This window comes from Rhea americana, unplaced genomic scaffold (assembly GCF_003343005.1).
Source record: "Rhea americana isolate MKP2758 unplaced genomic scaffold, rheAme1 scaffold_39, whole genome shotgun sequence".
Taxonomy (NCBI): domain Eukaryota; kingdom Metazoa; phylum Chordata; class Aves; order Rheiformes; family Rheidae; genus Rhea; species Rhea americana.
The window spans coordinates 4,236,201-4,261,393 of record NW_028186523.1 but is presented as its reverse complement, the minus strand read 5'-3'; the positions used below and the strand labels follow the sequence as shown (position 1 = coordinate 4,261,393).

The window sequence follows — 25,193 nt, the reverse complement described above, 5'->3', positions numbered from 1 at the left end:
TGACTCCTTCCAAGTCCCTGGGCAGTGTGGTCCCACTTTCCTCATGCCTTCATCTTGTCATGTCTTTCTATTCCCTCACTTCTCCCTACAGTTCTGGTTCTCTGCGGTCCTCACTCAGACATTTCAGCATGCTAAGATGATGGAAAACAAATTGAAATAAAATGAAAATAGCAAGAGTAGTTCTCAAGCAGCATACAAAGCTGAAAGAGCGCAGCACAGATTCAACTGTGTGCCGGAGTTGGCACAAAGGAGAGAGTGGGGCTGTGCAGTTGGGAAAAGTGGAAGGTGGGAGTCAACAGATAGATCGATGTAGGCTTTCATATACCATGGTTTTAATTGCTTTTGTGAAATGGCCTTCAAAGCACAGGGTCAAATTTGTCTTGTATCTCTGTAGGTGCAAATTGCAGACATAAGTAAATGCAAGCACAGAAACGGAGAACAGTAGCAGGAAACCTTTCAGATCATTAAAATTGCCTTCTTGCATGAAGAGATGCTTTGAGAGAGAGCAAAGAAATGCTGCCAGAAGCAAACATGTCAAAGCCCTTAGAAAAACAATGGAATCGAACACCCTTGGAACTGAGACAATCATCTTAAAAAGGTGCTTCACTTCCTTAGAACTGTTTTTTCAAAGACCAGTTCTCAAACTTAATTAGCATTCCTAAGACATAAAAGACCTTATCTGACATAAAAGATGGTAGAAGATATGTAGAAAGTAAATTCGTTACCTTAGCTACCTGTTTGGGTGACATTTTAAATACAGAAAATAAACCTGGCAGAATTATAGTGACCTTTCAGCCTGAACAACTAAAATAACATCTGCCAAATCTAAATGGCTGCCTCTAGCTGAAGGAAATGATATGCATCTTTGAACACTAATACATAGGTCTTCAGTAGAGCTAGCTCTAGTAATCCCTCCTAGACCTAAGTAATTTCTTTCCCAGCAGAGTGTGGAGGGTTGAAAATTCCAGGAATACAGTGCATGTGTCAAGGGGCCGATAGGGAGCAAACGTGGTTGTGCTTACGGGGGAGCCATCTGCGTGGTTTTCCTCCCTCTCGCCTCTCAGGCGTCCTTGTTTTCATCAGAGCACTCAGGAGGAGTGCCTCAGTTTTTCTTTTTATGTTCACTTTACCCCTCCTATATGTTAACATTAGAGAATTTGTTTTCCAAGCTATTTTCCCTCTTTCTAAATTTCCTCTGGCAAGGCAAGGCATCTGTGGCCTGGGAGCCAACAGCAACCAGACAGACTGCTGTTAGAAAGTAGACTGACGGGTCTAGAAAAAGAAAGCTTCTCTTTACAATATTCTTCATAGAAAAAATAACTGTGCAAATGACTTTCTTCTGCTTTCCCCGTGCTCCTTTAACTTCTGTTGGCTAAGCCAGTCATCTCTCCTAAGACCCTGTTGAGTACAGCAGGGAGAGCAAGTCCCTGCTTGTGCTCTCGAAAAACAGTTCGTAGTTGCTACTACCATTTTAATCAGGCACACTTCCACCCCGTTCCACCCTGACCTCAAGTATCCTCACATTCAATGCTGCAGCAAACCCGGTTCTGTACGTGGGTGATTGGGATCCGTACAGGAAGGAAATGCCATGGGGACACTGGTATTTACCTAGCTAACGTAGAAGGGATGCAGGCCCCATAAACTGCAATTATGATTCACCAAAAATACTGAATTTCTAAATGGTTTCCAGAGGTTAAAGGAAGTTCGTGCAATTTGCTCCCTAGATTAATATAAATGGTTTTCAATTAAGCAAATAATGCCAAACAGCCTTATTATTATTACTAAGAGTATTATTAGCATTATGTGAAACTTAAGTTTCACTTGGGATCCAGAGAGCCTTTTTATTCACTCTTCAAACAGCTAGGAAGACACATATCTACCTTGTAAAACTCATAATCTGTAAAGTTTAGGCCAAGAATCAGTCTTGTAACAGGCAGTGTTCTGGAGACAAGGTGTTAGTCTGAACAAGGAATTTCAACTCCAGCTTTGGCTTATGTCTAAGGGATTTTAGGTGGCAGGCATGGGTAGTTAAACAGGTTGCTTGCTATACAGATGCTAGAATTACATTTTTTATATTGAATTTGCTCATAAGCTTTCCTTTTTCACTAGTGCTATACCTACAAATCTGACTTTAAGTCCTACCGCACAGATATTTTCTTGTTTTCAGTATTAAATTTGTAGTGCCAGGATGGGGGAATTAGGGTAAAGCAGATCACCCGTGCCAGTCAAAGGACATATCACAGCCACAGCAGGGTGTGGAGATCTCCTCCAGAGCTCTGGTAACCCGCGAGGTGCTTAGGGGACCAGCGCTGGGGGCCGTTCCCTGCCCAGGTGCRGAGGGCTAATGCCCAACACTGAGTGGGGAGCATGTGTTGCCTCGCCATGGCCCAGATGAACCTTCCAGCTCCAGCATTTCCCTCTCAGCCCAGTGAGGAGCAGATGTCCCTATGGCTCCCCACAAACCCCCATCCAGCTTTGCCCTACTGAAAGCACTCCTGTGTCACGCAGTCTGAAGGTAGCTTTCACGCATCAGCAAGCCACTTGTAAAGTAAAGTAAAAACCTACTGCAGAGTTTAAGTGCTTAAGCCAATTATTTTAAATTCACACTTTCAGTTAAATGGATATAACTGCCCATGTAGACCAACACATACCGATAATCTAGATTTTTCTGATTTGTTTTTTCTTAGTCTTTAACTGGAATTGGAGTATCCTCTGCTGTTCATGAATGAATCTTTTCTGAGCTAATAGGTCATGTTTAAAATGTGTATAAAGCTCTGATATCCTTGCCTATTTTGTGCTGCCYTGTCAATAACTCTTGTGTTATACGCCCCTTAGGTTGTCCTTGTCCGAGTATAGCGTAAAAGACTTTGGAGTGATCAGGCCTCTTTTCTTCTGTTTTTTCCAAGGGATTCCTGCCACAGCAAAAATTCTTGCTTCATCCTTGTCATATGCTTGTGTTATCTCTGCCTTTTTTTCTGAATAACTTCACAGATAAAATGGCAGTTGAACTCAATGAATCTCAGTTTGTTACGGATTCATGCCCTCTGATACTAGCTCTTCCCTTGAAGCATTTGCTCTCATAGGCATTTTACTATCCTTCAGAGAATTTTTTATTTCCAGCTATATGTTAAAATGGGTCTAATATTGAAGTTAAAAGTTCCAGTTAGACTAGAAACTGTAGAGCTCTAATAACTGCAGTTTGTTTTTAAGTGACAACTGTAATTGCTGTCTTACCAGCTCACTTTATTTTCTCCTTTGGCTTGTGTTTCACTGCCAGCATGTTACCTTTTGTATGCCTTTGTCTTTTAATATAATGCTCTCTTGCACATTTTAATATTGATCAGGGAACAAACTGGGAGGTCTGTAGGTTGGCAAAATTCCCAATAGATTCCTTAGGGTCTTTTTCTCACTGATGCCTTTTGGATTTGGCCTAAGGGAACTGATGAAAGACTGAAATGAAAATGCTACCTTTTGCCCTAGACCTTCCCTTAGACAAAACCCCAGGCCAGAAACCTTAATCCAAAGATTTCTGAATGCTACATTTGCAAAGCGCACAGACACAGTGCATGGTTCAGTGTTTAGCTTAGTATTCAGGACCATTTCTTTGTGAGATCTTGTTCAGCACAGCTAATACTATTAGCTGGCAAATTTATTTTTGAATTGAATCTCATATTAAATTCTTCAAGCAGGCAACATTTAAGGCACATTCTCCATTAGTCACAACTACTTATAAGCACCAGCAGGAAGTTAGCCTGAACTCCTGTTAAATAATGCTGACAGCTATTTGAATATCACATAAAGATCACACAAGTACTGTCCATATCTTAATGAGTGACTAACCCCACATTGCTTCCTGAGAGCTTATAGTTTGTTCCCTCCAAACAATGGGAATTCTGCTTATTAGATGTTTTATATCAGAGGATTAGCTAATAGCTCATCCTGAGTACTTCTAAAGAAAAAGATGAAGCACAGACTGCTGTATAAATAGGGTGACAAATAGTTATTTACAGCATAGATATTTCCAAGCAGAATTCTCATATGTGTGTTTTCTTGGAGCTAGAAAGATCAGTCAGGTTCTGTCAAAGCTCTTACAAGCAATTTGGAAGGGTCTTTTGGAGGACAGAGGAGGAAGGTTGGCAATAGTTCATTTTTACTGGTTAGTGGAAGCAGCTAGCTCCTGCTGTTTCCCACTGCGAGATTACATGCTAGGCCCCAAGAGTGACACAACCCAATTTCATCCTGGCACACACTGGTAGTTGTGCAAGATGTGTACCTGGAAGGAAACACTTGTATATTTTGTCTGTGGGGACAATATATAATCTCCACTCCACCCATTCTGTGTTTGCACTGTTACTACTTGTTTTAACTTCTGCAAAGGATGTTGCAGACTTCTCCAGTGCTTTAAAAATGCAGAGTTTTTTCTTTCCTGGCCCAAATCACAATCACCTGCTTCTTTTCTATTCAAGCTGACACCAGAAAGCTGCCTACCCTCCAGACAACTTTGTCTTTTTAATTTATCAGACATCAAGGAAAGTAACAAATAACACTGATTCCTGTGAATAATGGAGCAAAGTTTTTCCCTCTTCCTTGTGGTGTATGTCTCTGAAATCTGAGTTTGATCAGAAGTTTATGAGCTTACTGCTGAAGGGTCCCTAATGAAGCTGACCATGAACAGCCATAGGAACACCCAAGTGTATTTACACTGTTAGCCGTCACAGCACTCCTCCTCCATGTTTCATCCTTTGTAGGATGTTCAAATAGATAAATAGCCCCTGTCCCTGCGGAAATGGTCAGAGAGATGGGTGTGGCAGAGCCCCAGCTCCCCTCGAGGGGTCGCATCATCTCCCTGTGCCYGGTGGGAGTCAGATGCCCTGATATCCCAGAGGGGAGGCTGCCTCCAAACTGCAGAGCCTCCAGTCCTAGTCCTCCGGTTTTTGGAGCATACCGTTGTTTCTCGCCCACCTGTACACATACCCTTTGCTCCCATGGAAACTAAGACAGGGGTAAGGAAAGTGAAGGGTCCTTGATGCCTTGTGCTGGTCTTATCCTAATGTGGAAATGAAGCACTGCCCAACTGCATATCCTGGCGTCCAAAGCTCAGAAGGAGCCCAAGGTGCTGCTTCCCAGCAGAGCCGACTTCTTAACTTAGGAAGTAAGTGCAGTCAAATAAGTGGTCATGAGCCAGGTGCATCTTCCCTGCTGGTTTCACATGGAGGGGCTTGGGACCATTTGTATCATAATTCTGTTATTGCTGGGAAGGAACAGGGAAATAATTCAGCTCCTGCTGCAGCCCCAGGGTCTGAGAATGCCCATAATAACAATTATATTCCTGTGACAGCTGCATGGTATGGATTCTTGGGCATGACTAATTGCCTTTTTAGGGAATGCCAGAAGCTCCCTTGGGGAATCTGCAATTTTCTGCTTCTTGATTCTTCTTGGTATCTCCAGCCTGGGACACTATAGGGATGTAGGAAGGAAACGGAAGCAGTCACACAGAAGACTATAGAAGAATCAGGAATGGAATTTAGCTCTTTGGAATGTCCTGGTATTAATCAATAAAGCCATATTTCCCTAATAGTTTACAACTTACAGTTAATTAACATTGATCTAGGAATCTCGTGAGGACCCTTCTGGAGCCCTCTGGTACTCAGAAGATCATTTCTCTCCCTACTTTGTTTTTGGTTTCCTTTGGAAACCATTCTCCTTCTAGCAATCTGCTCCCAAAGGGCATCACCTCCAGGGCTGCAGTCCTAGTGACACAAAGGAAACTCCTGTGTTTCCCATAGGTGGGAACTAATGGGCCTCTGAGGCCAAAATCTATTTCATTAGCTTTTGATAAAAGTAGGGGCTGTAGTTAAAGAGCACGCAGGTGTGCAGGGTAATGCAGGAAATGGCAGCATAGCAAAACTTGTTAGTTGTGCTGCTGAACATGTCTGAATGGACTTGTCCCCTGATTAGAGGGGAAAGGCAGCTGTTACACAGCATCAGGAGCAACGACCAACTGAAAATATGCTGTAAGATACATAGTTATAGACAGCTGCAGCACACTACAGATTTTTTTTTTCCACTTGTTTATTCTCTTTTTTAATTCTAGCCCWCAGTGGGTAGCGCAGAAATTGTGCCAGTGTTTACTCCTGAGAAGTAGTGAGGCAGCATCTTCGGGAGCTACGGACGATGGCTGTATCACATCCCATGAAGAGGTTAAACCCTCCTTGTCACCGGCGGTGCAGCTGCCTGGGTGATGGGTTCGCTGCCACCGAGCTCCGACGGCCCCAGGCCTCAGTGCTACGGAGAAAAACACAGGCGTGAGGACGGGTGCCGTGGCAATGGCAGGGACARCCTGGTGCTGCGGGCACCCACAGGCAAGCAGGGACACCGTGGAGGCGTGGGGCTGACAGGGAGCCCTGGGACACAAGCGCAGACTTAGAATAGCCAGATTTTGAGAATAGAAATACAGAAATAATTAAACTAAATGGCGCACTTGCAGGGATAATTCTGGCCGAAGTGGCAGTACGTGATGGGCCTGGTTTGGGGGTTTCACCAAGGTGTAGACATCGATTTAGTCCTAGATGGATCTACATCTCTCTTTACCACCCTGTAGGTCCACAGTTTGGCCTTGTCAAGAAAGGAAGGAAAACGCTGGTGTTGACTGTTCACATCTGGAAATTCAAATGGCAGCTTCAGTCCACACATGTGCCATAAAATGTTGCCATCATATGACTCATGACCATTTGGGATGGTCATGGAAAATGCTAGGGAATACTCTAGATGTCATACTGAAATAGATATATTAATTCTGTTTATGCTTATAGAGCATCTTGTTTGATATTAAAATAAAACATATTTCTGTGATATTTTAAATACTACAAAGAATATTAAACACAAGAGGTTAGGTTTTGTTTTGTTTTGTTTTTATAAGAGAGGTATATTCTGGAAATAGTTTTTTATTGGACATAAATAGTCTTTYATGGTAAAATATTCCCCAGTGGGATCTGTACTCACATGGATCTCATCTCAGCACAYGGATGAGGATACTGCACTCATAATTTAAAGTAAATTAAGCCCAGACTTTTGACTGCTGGTAAATTGCCAGCACTGTGCTTGGTTGGACAAGCTTTGGTCACTGCTGTGCTACAGAATCTATTTCAGTTTCCTTTTCCACATTAAACCTTAATGCTCCCATCAAAAAATGATTTGATTTGAAAATTAAAAATTGGCTATTATGGCTTGTCCCTTCCTAGGAAAAGGAATTAAAACAGAAGGGATTTGTCCTTTTCTTCAAAACAAAAAGAATAAATGTTAATATGTTCTGATAAGTAACTAAGTGCTCTTGCTAAAGAAACTTTTTAAGTATTCAGGCACACCTCATAAAAAGACATATAAGAAGCAAAATAGAACAATCTGTTGTTATTTAACACAGCAAATACTGTTGAGATACAAATATAGTTAAGTTTTTTCTGGTAACTAGGCAACTGAAGAAAATACCACTTAGCTGAATTGCTGTTTATTCTACTGTTTTTTAGCTCAGCAGTAGAGATTTTTATTCTCCACACCTCATATGTAAAAAGAGCAACTGTTTACAGTACAGATAAATTGTCTAATGTACTGTTTGATACGGGGGCAAATTAGACATCAAAATAAATATATAAAATCACTACTGCTAGCCACTAATGATTTTTGATCTCACAAATATTTCAATAGACTATGTAACATAAGCAAATGTCCTCTACTGACTTAAGCAATTGTAATAAATATGGACTACATGAGGCATGAAATCAGAACATTTTCATTTTTCCAAAGAATGCAAATGRTGTCTCAGTCATGTGTATCATCCTAAGGACTTTTTAGATTAAACACATGGCAGTAATATAGTGTTTGACACTTCTAAACTGAAGACTTTTTTCCAGAACTGTATAAATTACCATCAGATGGATGGTTTCTTTAGGGTGAAAATCTGTAGCAAAAAGTGCTCAGAACCACAGTCAGATTGGGCTTGCATATGGCTCTGTTTATACGTGCACTCATTTGTGCACACAGGCAGAATGAAAAGCAACCGAATGTAACTCTTCCTAATTTCCAAAACCTTGATTTGCAGCTAAAGATTTACAACACATTGCAGGGCTGGACGATGGGAGCTGAGGGCTAACTTTGGGGTAGGAATCCAAATTCAAAAGGCTGAAAGAAGATGGTTGAGCCAAACCATGTGCAACAAGAACAGGTCAGTCCCAAGGGCGTGGGATCAACATGTCCGTCAGCAATCAGAGTTTGATTTCTCTTTTCCACTCATGATGAGCTTTAGCTGTCTGTACTAAAAGCATAGTATCTGTGAAGCTCCAGTGGCATTTCAGTTCCCTCTTCCAAAATACCTGAATTTGAGGAATTGCATGCCACTTGAAAGTATCTGGAAGGCCTCTTTGCCTCTGTACTGGAGCCACACTTGGGTGGTGAAGGTTTTTGATCCATGAGYTGCACTCCTCTAAGAATAAGGGAGAAAGAATTGGGATTTTTCTGCACACAGGAACACAAAAACTAATCCCCATGATGTGCTGGTGAAATTTCACCTGGGTTTGAGTTTGCTAAATGAATGTTTTGCCTTGCTCCTGCAAGAATGGGTTGGTCAGCTGCCAGTTACCAGAGAGTGAACCCTGTGAGATTATTTGCGTGCAGCCCAGTTAATCAATTATGTGTGTAAAGCACTTTAAACTTGGAAAGCACTCCTATAAATATTTTGTATTATCATATATTTATACAACCACATCACAATTAAATGCACAATTAAGCTTGCTTTAATCATGTAATTAAAGTGTCATCAGAAGTATTTCAAATGTAGGTATCCCAGTCCATGCTGACCCTTCTCAGATTTAGCTGGTAAACCCAAAGCGAAATGAGGACTCTGGAAATACTGGAGAGCTACTTTTTGATCGGAATTAACGTCTCCGTCCTCAGTACAGATAAATATTTTCTCCACAACTGCAAACATGTATGCTTTTTTCTTCAGTTTGTCTAGCATTTTGAGCACTTCTTGTGGGCAGTGCAAGGGCTATCCTGCTTTTTGTTTGTTTTCAACTTTCCTGCCTTCTCTCATTAATACAATGGAACAAGAATGTCACTCATAATCTTGTCTCAGATTTACATCCTTCAGGGTTATGCTTTATCAATGGTCTGTACTCTGTGTGTGCTGTGTGATGTACTGAAGTAAATTAAAGAAAGTAAAGGCTGAAGYGTTCTATGTTTCCTCTAGAGGGTAAAAAAGACATTAAGCCTCAAATGACAATATATGTGTTGCCATCTGATTACCAGCAAGATGGATGTATTGCTTCCTGCCCCTTCTCTCCATTCTGAATAAGGTTGTTTACATCAGTGTTGAAAACCCAAGTAGTGTTCAGGCTTCAAAAAGTGAGTAATTTAAAAATAAGATTTGATATTGCTTTTTGATAGAGCATTTTATAGTCTTTAACTTGAGTTTTAGGAAAAGCTTTTATCTAAGCTTTTATCCACAAACATGAGAGCTATAAAATTGTGGAACTTTAGAGAGTTAAGAACTTTTTATTTATTTTTAACTTTTCTGATGAAATCAGAAATCTTAAAAGAGAMTCTTGAGTTATTAGATGGAGCAGTGACATTATTAGATGGTAATATTTTTACCATACTTTCCRTTCCCACTTTTTTCCCTTTTCCCTCTTGTGCTCAGACTCTCACTTCTTCACTCCTTAGTGTTTTTTTTTCTTGTCAATCAAGAGCTCTTTGGGGAAAAGGATGCAGTTTATGTATATCCGTACAGCAYCTGCACAAGAGCTTTCCACATACAATAGCAACTGAAATAATGAAATCTCCATCTGCACTTTCTGGTTCATTGGCACAATTTTACAACTAAGATATTTTCCTGTGCAGAGTCATCATGAATTCTTTCTATACCTTATTGGAATAACCATATACACAGACCATAACATGTGAAATTCACAAAATGTGAATTTCCACCAAACTGATACCAGAAGACCACAATAGTAAAAGCTCTTKGAGGGAGGAACTACCACTAAGCGGTACACCTCCGCTGGTACAGCATTTGCTGACAGTAGAGCCCCAGAGAGGGTGTCTAATATGCAATTATATAATGCATACGTATAAAATGAGATGTGTCATTACTGCAGTGCAAGCTATATCTGGAAATCATAACAAGAAAAGCTCTTTCTTCCAATTTTTTTTTTAATTTCATTATAGGAAAAGTGTCTTTGATATATGAAGCATTTTATGAAGCCATCTTTTTATCATATTAACTGCTAATTTGCACACCTAACATCAATTGCTGGTGCAATTAATTGTGGATGCAAATGAGAATGTTTCGCTGTCTAATCACCTGATTGTGCCTATAAATCAGAGATAGTAATTATGTGTGTAAATGCTCATTTCAGCCTGCAAAACATTCGGCTAAAATTGATAGGACAGAAAAAACACACGAGGCAGAAATTTGGCCCCARTGTGTAAAAAAAAGAGGAGGTGTCTTCCTCCTCTGCCTCTGGTGTCTAGGCTGGTAGAGAGCTAACTAGACAAAGAGCAATGACTCCCCAGTTCCCAATAACTCACTGCCAGTGTTCCACAATGAAGTGCAACGAAAGAGGAAATATTTCCATAAGAGATCATTAATCACGGTGCATTTGCCATGCACAGCCACTCCACAGCGCAGGTAAAGAACCCTAGGGGACATTGCCTGGCACAGCACATCATTCTCCTAATAGCAAAAGTTTTGTTTTGTTTTGTTTTGTTTTCCACAAATGCTGTAGAACTGACGTTGCAGGTGGCTTCGTTGGCAGGGCTAGAGCCTCCTGGCCCAGCTGTGTGCAGCCAAAGCTACTTTAGGTATTTATAGCAAGGGTTGTGATAGGTCACGAAAAAGATGCTGAAGATGATATCTGCCCCACTATGTACATACTACTTTACTCACCTTACTTTAACCCCTCTAGACCTTCTCAGTGTTTTGCATGAGAARACTGGTTTCTTGATCACTGTTTCTCTGTGGTCTCACCCTCTGAGTGGCTTATTGCTGCTTTGTTCCAGCATGGGACTTTGATAAAGTTCAAAGCCACCTGATGCAACTTGAATTAGGTTTTCCTTTTATATTGCTACAATGTGCATTGTCAAGAGAAATGCTGCAGACTCGGATCTGGCCTCTCGGCTATTTCTCCGTATTCCTCTCTGTTTTTGTTTGATGCATATTCCTGAGAAAAGCTGTTGCTCTCCAATGATGTGTGCATCATCACTTCGGGTACAGAAATAGCAGTGATTCTGCACTGGAATACCTTCAAAAATCTTCTTACTGGCAGAAATTACTGTTGGAGTTATAGCTGAACTGGAGAAGGATGAGAGGTTGAATGTAGCCTATGTGCAAAGGTCCGTCAGTTCAGTGTGCTGTGCTAGTTATGAAAAGAGTGCTAAGACAAGGACTTGTGAGAAGGAGGATAAAATACTAACGTGTTTTATCTTACCCAGTTATAACAGTTAATATTGAAAGTGGTTAAAAATTAGTACGGCTTTTCCTAGTTAGAAAGTATAATCTCACTTAAGAAAAAGTGCTGTGAAATTATATTTAAAAAATTACAAGGAAATGCTTTCAGGATGAGGATGTGGTGATGCAAAGAGAGAAATGGAGAGATTCAGGTCAGTTAGTAGCCCCAGAGGGCACTCTGGTAGGATGCACAGGCTACCAGAGCTGATGTGGTTTTTGTCCGTTACTTCCATCGTCTTCGGGCTACGACTGTCAATAGCAGCAGCCTGTTGGACTTGTGGCTCCTTCTTCTATGCTCTGCTGCTCTTGCAGGGGAACTATCTTAGTGAGTCATTTCTAATCACCAAGGGAACTCACAGCTAGATCTTCTCCACTCCTAAAATAATCAGTCTGTGAGAAAAAACGCTTTATATTTGGCATTATCTGAAACATGTTAATAAATTCATTAGACCTCTGGATAAGCAGGACAATGCCATACCAGGGCCCCAGGCTTGCAGATCACCTTCTAAGCCCACACAGAGCACACAGAAATGAGTTTTGTTCTTTGCAAGTTCTGAGCAGAGGCCACTCCAGAATCAGCGTTTTTTTTCCCCATTACTTGAACAGACTCTGAGATGGAGCCATATGATCAATTCATCTGCCTTATGCATCAATTTACAAAGTCTATTTTGAGAGGAATAATATTTAACAAGTAATACAATGTTAAGCTTTTCAAAACAGTTTTAAGCAAGTGTATCTTCAGTTTACTCCCACCACATCAAGTATTAAAAATTGCAATACAATATTCCCTGTAAATAAATGTTCATTAGATTGAAGCATGTTGAGAAAATGTGAGTTCCTTCTGAGCAGCAATATTGCCTATAAAATATCTTTCTGCATTTTTATAACCTCTCTCTTTTATTTCTAGGTATTTCCATACTATATACTTGGGTATCCGGAGTCGACGGAGTGGAGAGAATGACAGATGGCGGTTTTATTGGAAAATGGTGTATGAGTATGCAGATGTGAGTATGCTGCACTTGCTAGCCACGTTTCTGGAAAGTGCACCACAGCTGGTCCTGCAGCTCTGTATTGTTGTACAGACTCGTACACTCCAGGCTCTCCAAGGTAGGGATTTATTTAGTCTATTTGTTTTTTTATCGTTTTAGGAAGATGTAATTTCTATACATACATATTTATCCTTTCACACTGCTGCGCACATTGTGCTCCTTGTATAAGAACAGATCTTGCCTGCTAGCTGCTATTAAGCTCTTAACAATGACTCTGTCAAGAATACCTGTGTTGTTGGGCTTTTTTTTTTCTCTTGGTCCTATATTGTGTGTAGCATTTATACCACATTGCTTTCTGTATGTCGCTGTGATAAAAGAGCTTTTCTGATTAGCCACTGAGCCGATGTGAAAACTGCGCCAGTCAAACTACTGCTCTTTTCTCTATGCTTCTTTCCATGAATGTTCAAAACCCTCCAAACTCCAGCAGCAAGGTTCATTATGTAAAACAGAAGGTGACACAGCAGAAGACAGCTATTCTGTGAAGGAAATATCAGTGCCTGTGGAACACGTGTCCATCAGTTCTCAGCCATGACTATCTAAAATAATACATATCAGCTGCTGAGCGCTGCAAGAATACTTATTCCTTCAAGCTCTCGSTTTCCTTCATAGGTTGATGTTGCTCTCAGCAAGCTTGTTTAAAATGGTAAATGTATGCATACATCCTTCCATAGGGGTTCTCAGTCAGTGATACAGGCCTGTTATCTACGAGAATATCTTCTTTACTGTTCTTTTGAGACTACTCTTGCCTAACTCATAGCTTTCCTTTCTTATTGTACTAGTTTTTTGTAGTGCAATGAGATGGCGTTTTGGCTGTATGTGGGCAGGAATTATTGACAGGTGAGTGAGAACTCGGGATCCAGAAGGTGACAGATATGTCATGAGGGAAGGAGGAAAGAAGGAAGGGAGGGACAGAGGAAGAGAGGGAGGGAGGAAGGGAAGGGAAAGAAGAGGAGAGGAGAGAAGGAGGGAAGGAAGGAAGGAAGAAAGGAAGGAGAGAGGGATGGAAAGAAGGARGTAAAGGAAGGARGAAAGAAAGAGGAAGGGAGGGGGGAAACTCAGCATTTTTGCTCTTTGCTTTTAAAAAACAGTCCTTGCGCTTACCACTGTACTGGATAAAACTGTGTGACAAAAACTTGCTCCAAGAAGTTCTCAGTCTAATTAGCTTATTATGTATAACATACAGTGAGTCTRATTAGGTGAAAAAGTGGACAGGTGGATAGGATCCACTAGGTGGGTAAATGTGTGAAGACCTTGATCCTGAGTAGTTTGCTGTGGATAAATCAGGGACATTTCATTTACCTCCCCTTAGGACTGAAGTGTAATAAGGTCGGTCCTGTTTCCTGTGTGTTTTGGTTTTGTTTCTTTAGATCAAAAACTCTGTCACCTTGAGGGGAAAACAAAACCAAAGTTTCTGTTTTAATTAGTGGGTGCTCTCTACAGAGAAGGTTGTCTATGCCTTTCCTACAGCTATTTCTCAAASTGAAGTTGCCCCACACTAAGCTGTCCAAACTATTATTATTCAGAAGAAGGTATTATCACTCAAGAAGCTTTGGCCCTCCAGAAAAAGAGACTCCAGAGAGAGACTTAAAAGAAAACATAGCCAGAATGCTGTATGGTCAGCTGTAATTTTCATAAACCTTCATAAACTATTAATACAGAAGGACTCTTGCCCTCATTTTTGTGCAATAGTTGATCTGTCTATGAGAAGTGTGGCTGGTGAGTAGGCACTAAGCCTGTGATGTACTCTGCAAATGATTGTTAATTAGAAAAAAACCCGAAATGTTTCAATCTGGAAGGCAAAGGTGGTTCCTAGAGCCTGCAATCAACTTTGTGAAGTCTGTGTACCAAAAACCAGAAAGGGATAAAACTATAATTAGGCTGAAAACAGTAACTGATTCCCTCTTTCCCCATTTTCTTCCATCCTCCCAGGAGAAGAGGCTCCATTTGAAAAGCTAGGAAAAATAATTAATGATGTAGCAGTGGCACTTTCTTAAATAGCAGTAAAATTATATTCTCCTGATGAAAATTGGTATGTGTTAGTATCTTGCCGACGGTGAAAATAGTTTTCTCCRTTCTCTGTACTTTTTAAATAAAAAAGTTAAAGATAATATATTGCACTATAGGACGACAGATTTACTGCAAGGTTGCATAATTTCTCTCTATGGTATCATGCTACATTTGGGTAAAGCCTAAAAGCTAGCCGTAAAAAGGCCTGGCTGTAAGCTCCAGATAGCTGTCCACTCACTGAGCCTGCTATAGATTTCTAACTTGGATCAATAAACACAGGTTTTAGTTAGTTTTTTTTTTTTTTTTTTTTTTTTTTTTTGGTTTGGCTTCTGTTCTCTTCTTTCTCTGTCCAGGACAGAATTATCGTGACATATGAGTGCCAACATCTCTGGTCCAGGTTCTTAAAAGTACACTCTTGCCATTTGATTTCAGAAAGACATCCTTTCTTAAAATTAGTAAAAACAAGTAAAGAAGTCTGCTGTTGATCCGACTGGGAGGAGAGTCCTATATGCTAGCATATAGCCACTGTTATYTTACTTAAGGGCATAGTGCTCTAGCTGTTCCTAGATGAGCAGATAGACAGGATTACTCCCTGGATTTCCCACAGATTTCATTATTTATACTGTAGTAATTAACACATTGTTTAAATTATAAATTAGCTTCTCATTACTGTTTATTGCATATTATGCTGGCTAGTTATCACTTGAAGGTTTTTTCCCCATCAGCCCCTGGGGAAGGGGGGGGAGTCTGTCTTCTCCATACAGTACTTTTAATCAAAGTCTCTATCAAAGTTTAATCAAAGTCTAATCAAAGTTTATATCTTATAAAAGTACAGTTCTTAATATAGACTGACAGAAGTACAGAAGCAAAATGAGAAGTGCAGAACAATTTATAAATTCATCAGGTTTCACTGAAGTTACCATATATCAGTAGGACCCCTTGAGTCTGATGAAAGTGTATTTTCATGGAATGTCATTGATCAACTCCGCTCCCATTTTCTACCAGCTATGTTGGAAACTCCAGCCCTGTTCGTATGCTGACACTGCAGCCAGTGGGCAGAAATGCACAGTGCCATGARAGATTACTCTCCAGTCCTTCCTCTCTAAACATACTGCTGCTCATGCCTTAGCTGAACAAGTATTTCGAAGACTTGCTAGTGGTTTATGACATGGCTGATAGGTCCTAACTTTACCTGGTAGAAGGAAATTATATGTTAGCTAGTTCATTATAAATTCCTCTGGCAAAATCCACTCATGCATCAGGAATTAAAATTCTTTTCATATCAAAATAATAATGAAAGCCTTTTAAGTCTTTGCTGCTTTTTGCAAGGATAGTGCTATGCTTTACATGACTGTTTCTTTTTTGACCTTCACAGCAATTTTAGATTGCTCTGTAAAATGTTGTGGACATTTGCAGTACTCTTTAAATAAGAAAGTATTCTGATTTAAAATCCTATAGAATTCAGTGTATATTTATATGGAAATAAGATGCAGTGCTTGAGTCCTGGGCAAGTTGCCATTGCTTTTCTCTGTGCTGTCAAGGTTCTGCACCATTGCAATCAAGCATCCAGCCTTTCCAGAGAGAGAAAAGCAGAGCAAGCACTATTCCCTGAATCTCCCTGCAACTTGGTAAAATAGATTTTCAGTGACAAAGATTAACAAATATGGTATATTGTGGAACAAATGTCGTCTGCAGAGGGCTTAAACTGATCTACATGACTTCCTTGCAAATTTTAAGATTTTATCTTGCACTTACTAGGATAAAACCATCATCTTACAGCATCCTTGTTTCTGATAGGATAGGAGAGGACTTTCTGAAGGCAATCATGTTATATTACCCATTTCATAACCTGATAGAATCTTAAAAYTAGTTATATTCACATTCTTTGTCCCCRTTTACCACTTGGAAGAGTAACTCTCTGATTGATAGAAACTTTCTTCTGCTGTCTTGCATTTTTAATTTCATCAGCAGTCTGTTTCCATTTTATCTTGCACTATCCTTGTTTTTATACTTGTTTCCATAGGAAATTAGATGTATGTGATTGTATAGTCCATTTGTGTCTTTCAGTCCTCGCTTTTAGCAACTTTTGAGCCACTGGACTATTTCAGTCAAATATAAAAGAACAGCAGACATCTCAAAGATGATTACATTTGTTTAAGTGTTGTGGGGAGAAAGCAGCCAAGTTAAATGCAAAAAAAAATGACAAATGAGAGCCTCCAGTAAAGGAAAAGCAGGCAGACTTCAGCCATTATTCATCGTGTTAGGCACCGGCCACCGGCCAATTCAAGCACACATCGCTCCAGACAAGCCATCACACTGGTCTCCCCTGACCAATAGGACTATTGTGATGGACAGAGAGAATTAAAAGATAAAAGACACAATCGATAAAAAAGTAAGGATCATTTGTCCTTGCTGCTTGTTGTCATCTCATGAGAGGTTCTGCATTCTCTTGATTATCTTCATAGACGTTCTCTTCATCAGTTCCAGTTTTTGGAATTCGTTTTTGTTGAATRAGGATTACCCAGACTGTACGGAGTATTCCAAATTACGTTTCAGCAGTGCTCTCGTATTTCTAGAGACAATATCTCACTCGGTATTGCCTAGGACTGTAATTCCCTTTGGACTCAAACTTCTCATTAGTTAATCCTGGTTACTTCATGATATTTTAAAACACTCAGGATTTTCTGGTGTCATGTCACTCTGATGAGGTCTTGAATACATTAAAAAATTTTATTAGCAATTAAATGTGTGCAATGAAATTTATTCTCATTCCTATTTTTCCAGCCTCCAAAGTACCCCTTTCTTTTCCAGGTACCACTGTCCTTTTCTACATTAATAACATCTCACAAAACCTTATTACTATATTACTTTTTAAAGCAAAGTCACTAAACAAAATTGGTTCCAAGAGCAATCAGTACTGAATGACTTTACTAGTAATCCTGCTCCAGCCCAAGGGSATTTCAAGACAATCCTGCAGCATCTTTCTTTAACTAATTTCTTTACCCGCCTTAGTTGTCTTTTATTAATCCTCATTTTCTCAAGCTTTGCCRGTACCATTAGCATAGTAATCAATGTTATACAAAAGTTTTGAGAGATTAGATTTACATTTTACTTGTTGAGAAAAATAATTACAGAAAAAAAGATAACGAGTTAGTCTGTATTATATAGTTCTCTTGTGATCTACYTGTTGCAAATACATGTTACTTTTAATCCTGTGCTCTGTTCATCTGCAATTCATTCTACTTGCATTTTACCTTCATCTGCAATTTTTTTTTTCCTTTAAAAGTTGGTCTAAAGCCTTGTATTCTATTGATACCCATATTATAGGCCTATTTTAGCCAGGTACTTGTACAATTCACGACATTTCCTATTTTCCAGTCATGTGATACCAGCTTTGAGTGGTTAATGAAAGTTATTAAAGGTGCTTATTGTCAGAAACCAAATTTCCTGTGCTAGCTCTTCYGGAATCCCAGAACAGAGATTTTCTAGTTCCACTAAGTGAAAACATTATCAGAGTTTTGCTTCCTATGATAAGGCTGATTTGTTGGCTGTTCTCATTTCSTATTAGCTGCTTCTGTCTTTGGCCAATTGTTTCAACTGCATTTACTGAAAATTAAAACAAAGCACCTATTTATTTTGAAGCTGTATCTTAATTATCTTCGGTCTTCTCCTCTATTCCCGCTACATAGAAGCCTCATCGGTTCTTTTCTTGTTCTTATTTACATGTCTTAACAGTAACTTACTATTCAGCAGCATTTATTTGAAAAGGTCTAATTTCTCCTAACTTTTAGCAATACTCAGTTTTTACATACTTCTTAATCTATGAGGCACAGGTTTTTATTGCACATCATCCTTTTTCCATTTCCTCTATCTAGGCATCATTTTTGTGGTGGACTTGAGTATAGCTAGCCTTAGCTAGCCTATAGCTAGTTTATAGCTTGTTCCAGAAGTTAATCTCTTTGCATGGTTTAAAAGCTCCTAAAGTTCTTTCATGGTTTGACTTAAAGAAWATCCAGGCTACTTCTACAGTGAAATCCCTGAACAATTAAGTTCTACTGCCTTCACTAATTTCCTTGAATTTCTTACAGACAGTCTTACTTACAGATTTACTTTTGTTTATCTTTCTGTTTTAATTAAATTGAATTAATATGCATGTGACCTCAAGCTATTGTTTACAACTAGATGTTTTAAAACATCATCAGTATTTACTGTAAGCAAGCTCTACAAGAAGCATCTCTACTTTCTATCAGAAAATTACACTCCAGAATATCTACTCTGTCTTATTATCAGTAGCATTTGTTCTCCAGACTACATCTGAGAAATTGAAGTCTGCCATAATGAGACAGTTCTCAACAGAATTTCTCCCCGTAATGGTTTAAACAACTCAATCCATATCCAAATTTAACTCTGGAAGTCTACAGCAGATTCTAACAACTACCCACTGTCTTCCCCCAATGTCATTTTGTATGCAAACAGAATCTGGTTTGTCAGGGATCCTTTCCTGAATCTTCAGGCCGTCATTCCATTAACACACCCATTTTTTCCATTTTTTCTGAATACCAACCTAGTACCTATATCTTGACAGTGATTATGAGTCCCTGTAATCCTATAGTACTCTGTTTTATGCCCTGCATCCATGACCTTATTTCCTCTGGTTTTTACCTATAACAAATTGCAACAACAATTCTCAGTTCTTGCATTAACCGATTCAGTTTTCCAGGCATTAGGCCCTGTCTTTTCACTAACTTCATCACCTACCAGACCACAACTCTCATCTGTTATAACGTTTTTTCACCTTTATTCTTCCCCAATACCTTGATGTAATTGATGTCCCCAATCCCACTGTTGAATTCTTGTTTCCAAATGTCCTATTCCTATCTGTGCACATATCTACAGATACAAGTGTCAATACAACTTTATGTAAGAGAGAGACAATATATACCATGAGATAGATATTGTCATGGAGATACGACGTTGGCAGAGTGATAGTGTTGTTTCTCAGTATATCAACAACAACCTCAGTGTATAGGACCTCTGCCTCTGAAAGGCAAACAGAAATTAGTGAGAACTTTTCTTCTTTCTGCTTATATGCTGTTAAAAAAAAGAAAAGTTCACTTTTCTAGCCACATTAGGAACAAGAGTGGAACAATCTCCATATTTTTTTCCAAATAATAAGTACTGACGATGATCTCTTTTACTGAATTTGTGCCTGTATCATTGTCTCAGGTACTCTGTTTAGTTCATATTAACTGATTATGAAAATACCACAGGATTACGTAACACTGGATTTTATCAGTATCCGTTTGTGACAAAATGGAAAAAAAGCTTTTTGTGGAGTTTTGCCACACCTTACTCATTTTTTGCCACTCATCACGTCATACGAAAAATAATGAATACACTATGCTGGTCATTCTGAATGAAAGGCAGTGAGGCTTCATAACATCACCATGAAATATGCACGTGTCATTTAAATAGAAAAAAATCATTCAAAACAGTATTAGGAAGATTTAATGTAGACTTTACTGCTTCTCTTTTCACGCCCTTCCTTCTGGTTTGGTTAGATATYCTAGCTAAATTTGCAGGAATAGAATTCTCCAGTTAAGCCTCAAAATACTTTATGGAAAGGCTTTTAAATAAATCAGTTGATTTTCAAAGATTTAGTTGGCTGCCTTCTTCACTAAATCTTGAAAAATCTCATGTATTTAAATGTATGAACCTAACTTTAGGCACATATTTTGCAACATCTTAAAAATATTATGCAAGTCTGGAAGGAAAGAAAGAATTGAACATGTTTTTATAAACTTTTTTGTACATATTAATCTCATTTCAAGATTGTCTTCTCATAGCTTTTTCATGCAATTTGTCCTAGTGCAAAACTGGTAGTCTCACCTGTGAATGGTAAAACTCTCCTTCTTCCAGCTTTTATAGATTGAGAGATATCATTTCTTAACTTTCACAGAATCATAGAATAATTTAGTAACAGTTTAGGAAAAAAAATTACTTTCAAGTCATCTTCAGGTTTTAATGGTCACTCCACAAAGCTGCTAGGACATATATAATAGTAGAAACAACCCCGGACACTAAACAGTGCATTTAGTTCCTGTAATCATGATATATTGCCTACACTTTGAGTTTTATCTATTTGAGAATGCTAGAAAGTTAGTGGCATATACTTCTGCTATTTTATGTTATGCTGAAAGGACATTTGCCGTGGAATGACTCCTAGTTTCGTGTTTTGGGTTACTATTTTTTCTACGACTTGTACTTTTGTTCAAGAGTGGGAAAAAGAAGTGATGTATGTTTGTCACAGAAAAAGCTTGTTTGTGTCTAATATAGCAGTGAGAATTTTCAGTCGTGATTGTTTCTTACCCCAAGACTGCACAGTACTGCAAAGATCACAGTTAATTTGAATTATCCGTCGTGTACAAGCCCATAAAGCTTTCAGTCGGGGAGCTAATATATGCATCCAGCTATTCTCAGAATACACAGATCTGAAATTTTGTCAACAATTTTCAGTGATGTTCCAAATTATTCCTCCTCTTTATTCATCTTGTACCTTTTGGCCTGTTTGCAAAATCATGCTTAGTGCCAAAATTCACCGAAAGAGTAATCCATTTTGTGGAGAGTGATTTTAGCTGCAAATTCCAGATCAGAGTGGGACTTCATGTATTAAAATATACCATGTATGAAGCTTAGGCTTAGTTATATAACGTATATAATAGAAGTGGTGAAGCCACCTATGGCAATTAGTATCTATAAATTATTTTGTAGGTATGAGTGTTTTTCTCCTGTACATTCACGAGGAGAGTATTGAATGCAGAATATAAACAAGACCCACTGCATTGCTGTTTTGTGCTCAGAGGTCTGCATGTATCTATGAATATCCTGCGCGAAGGTGAGGCTCAAACTGAGGGTCCGGTCTGGCACAGACGTTAGCCCCTGTGCAAGCCCTGTCACGGGAGTCAGGAACTACTCCCATGAATACGGACTATTCACTCGACTGGGGTTTTACAAAAGGATATTCAATAGCTGTCTTTTGGGTAGGCTTACAATTCCACCTAACCCAAGGGGGATAAAAGCCTATTAAACATTTTATTAGTTTTTGATTCCCCTAACGAAATTATAATGACAATAACTTTCAATCTTGTGGGGGTTTTTTCTGTGACTGGAATTTTTTTGTAATAGGTCAATTAATAAAGTGGCAAACTATACTCTGTTCTCTCTCTATAATGAACACAATTGAAAAAGATATTAGTGTTTTCTTGCTACAGCGGAAGGGAGAATTTGTACTTTCAGTTTTGATTGAAGCATTTAGCGTATCACTTGTGCACGAGTGGCCAGCGCGCTGTAGTGATTTAAACAGCCTGGGCAGGAAGACTCTCACGATAGGAGCCTAGTGCATCGCTRTTGGTCTCAGTCCATTACGTTTAGTAGACGTTGCGTCTGCATGCTCCTTCCCACCCTGCGGACATTTCGAGGTGCAGAGGAATCCTTTCATTCCCACACAACTGAGTCAAAAGCACGAAAGAAATCCGCTGAGGGAGGCTGCCGTCGCGTCCCCTGCGGAGCGGACAACTGAATGGCTCGTGAAAAACTTCCCAATTCACTTCAGTTTTCAGTCTGCAAAACTAAATACACTAACCCCAATCTGAGCTTGTTGTAATATGCTGTGCTAAAGTCTCTGATCACCCGGGAGCTGCTTYGGGAGCTGTGCTGTCATTGCCAGCACCGGGGCAGGCAGGCGACAGGGTGCACCCCCTCCTTCAGCCATCTGCTCCCACCCCTGCGCCAAAGCCCTCYGAAAACTTATGCAACTTCAGGCTGTTTTCAGATGTTAGCAAGCACCTTCAGTGCTTTCATATTCTCCTTCCTGAGTCATAGAAAAATGCATCGAGTAGTTCATGGTGACTGCAAAGGTGGCACACGATAGCTAGGAAAGGGCTGTTCTTGTACTAGCTAGCTGAGTTTCGATTTTCCCAGGTCTCTCGCACCACAAAAAGGCTTTCAGAGCTTGTTTGGATCTGCCAGATTAGTCACTCTTGGTAATACAGCTTAATAAGTAAGATGTCCCAAAGCCCTAAAAACCTGAGGGCTAGTGATCTTCTCGATCCTGACCGTAGGGGCATGCTAGCATTTAGTTTCTGGGTGCGCGTGACAGGCTTGTTGTCATTAAAACTTATAATGTAAAACTTTACTTTCCCAAGTAACTGCTCTTTTTTTAGTTTACTCATCAGAAGGCAGAAAACATGCAGCACGAGTCCAAGGTGAGCCCAAGTAATCTGATAGTGGCTTCCCACAACCCTTTTTTCTGACCTGCTGTAGTTCCAGCGGATCCCAAAGGCACACCGCGAGACCAGTGTTCTCAGCTAAGGGTTTTTAATCAGGTATTTTCACCTCCAACTGCAATAGACACTAAAATAGTTTTCAGTAGAAAGTGATTTTTCTACCTGATGAATATTTTATATCTTTTTCTTGGCATTTCCTTTAGAAAGCATCGTTTTACTTTCCATTCATGTGGAGCCAGCTTTGTTTTAAAGGGCTGTCTCAGAAATGCCTGAAAGTGTCTCGAATGACGATTCAACGGGAATGAGGTGGAGATATGATCATATCCTCAAGAAAAAGGTGTTTTCTGCTTTTAACACTTTTTCAGACTTTGAATTTTACCTCCCTGAAAGTGTGGATAGCAGTAAAACTAAGCAAGCATTACATGATGTAGCAATACTTCTGGCTGACTCTTTCCCACACCTGGCTTGGGGTGGTGTAATTTCATCTACTTCAAAGCCATTACTTCAGATTTCCGACGGTGTAAGCAAGGGGCAGATCAGACCTTTGGCTTCTCAGCAGCCCGCCGCATAGTGYGGCTTCGGAGCCAGATGGGAGTTCTTAGCAGAGCATAATGGATTGCGATTGAATTGGTATTTTAAGCTAACAAATGTTTAGATCAGAGAGGCTCACAACACAGACACTTACAATGCAGAGCTGATTGCGGTATGGCAGAAGCAGCTAAGTGCTGTAATGGGGAAGATGGTGTCAGCATTTCAGTTCTAAATTTCAGTTCTCAAYGACTTCTGGCAGCTGTAAAAATTCACTTTTAGCTGAAGCTTGAACAAGCACGTGGGCAAAGACCCAGAGCATTCTAAAGAGAGATCCCATTTCACCTCTGAATAAAAGGCCTCCCAGTGTGAAAAAAGCTTAAATATAAGAGTAGTAAAATCTGCTTCCTCACAGACAGGGTCCTGCTATTTGTTCCTAAAGCTGAGACACAAGAGAGGCAATGTGAATAAGCAGAGCTCTCCGGGAGAGATCAGCTGGATGAAATGTAGGGAGCTGCAAACGATCTCCAGAAAAGCACATCAGCTCTACTTCACCTAGCGTGAAAGCTACAGGACTACAAATAAATTGAAAGCCAAAGCTGTGTGTTGAGGAAGAAGTGCTCCCTTAAGCAATGTAGCCTGTATAAGGCCACTGAGGCCAAGCAAACAGTACCAGTGAACAAGGACTGGAGAACCTTATTAGTAACAGTAATATTCATAAATGCTTAAAATGCAGCAATTCTGGAGGCATCTTCATTCTTACATGTTTCAGAGGTCCAACTTTCCCGTGTAAGAAAAAGACCTTTTCTTCATAGCATGTTATTCCTGAACTATTTATTGTAGAATTTCTTATACCTTTCACTGAAGTGTCTTACAACAGAAACTAAATAGCTGCCCTGCAAGTCCAGTGACTCTGACTTTTCTCATATTCATCTGCTCCTATATTTGAGGAACTTTTTCACAAGTTCATTATGCTACTTTAAAACGGAGGAGACCAATCACTGCATATAAGGAGGTTAAGAGCAGAGTTGCAAGATATTGTACAAGATGGTTAGACAGATATCTCACTTCACATTTTGTAGAAGAAACTGCTCGACTTAGAGAGCTTGTTAGAGACTTTCGTACATTTTTTCTACATATAAGCCGCTGCTAACATGAAATTAAATACCCTTTCTAGCAAGACTGCAGGAAGATGGCTCTCAGATACAAAATTCATGGTCCCAGGAACAGACACTTTGCCAAATGCACAGCTTAGAAGGAAAGAAAGATTTGAAGTCTGGGGGAAGCTGGAATTTAATGATGAGAACACAAGCTTTTTACATGCAGTCTCTGGGATGCCATTTCTGCCTCTTCAGTAACATACCAATAACTCTTTACCCTTTATTTTGACAAATACATTTAAGATTGCGTTACTAAGGTTATGAAAAGGGATCTAGAGATAAGCACATAAATAGGCAATCTGGTTTTCAAATGGAGAAGCACTTGTAACTTTAAAATAGGTTTACACTTCTGTGATTTGTTAATATTTTATGACCACGCAGGAATTGTCTAAATCCTTGTTAACTCAATTTATGAGTTGTCCCATCAGAGAACTGAAATTATATAACCTTGAAAACCATGAAAATATTTGTAAGTTTTTTCTCTGATATCCCTAAATCGTGAATATCTCGTAATCTTGTGACCATTAACAAGTCAGTCACAACGTTTCTGCTGACTTACAGTACTACCTTGACTTAAGTGCCATAAAATCTTTACTGGGTTTTGTGCATAAATGTCTTTTAAAAATAAAGTTGTTTGGAACACAGTTAGATTTTCTTTCTTTCT

The 25,193-nt window shown here is 39.5% G+C and overlaps 1 protein-coding gene across 1 annotated transcript in view; it reads left to right on the top strand.

Annotated features, from left to right (window-relative positions):
* XKR4 (XK related 4) overlaps window positions 1-25,193 on the top strand; it is a gene marked incomplete at its 5' end in the record, with an annotated part of 216,206 nt that overhangs the window by 126,032 nt on the left and 64,981 nt on the right. The window contains one exon of the mRNA XM_085313527.1: window positions 12,408-12,607. Within this exon, the coding sequence (XP_085169653.1) occupies window positions 12,408-12,607 (200 nt within the window). The remainder of the gene's footprint in view (window positions 1-12,407; window positions 12,608-25,193) is intronic.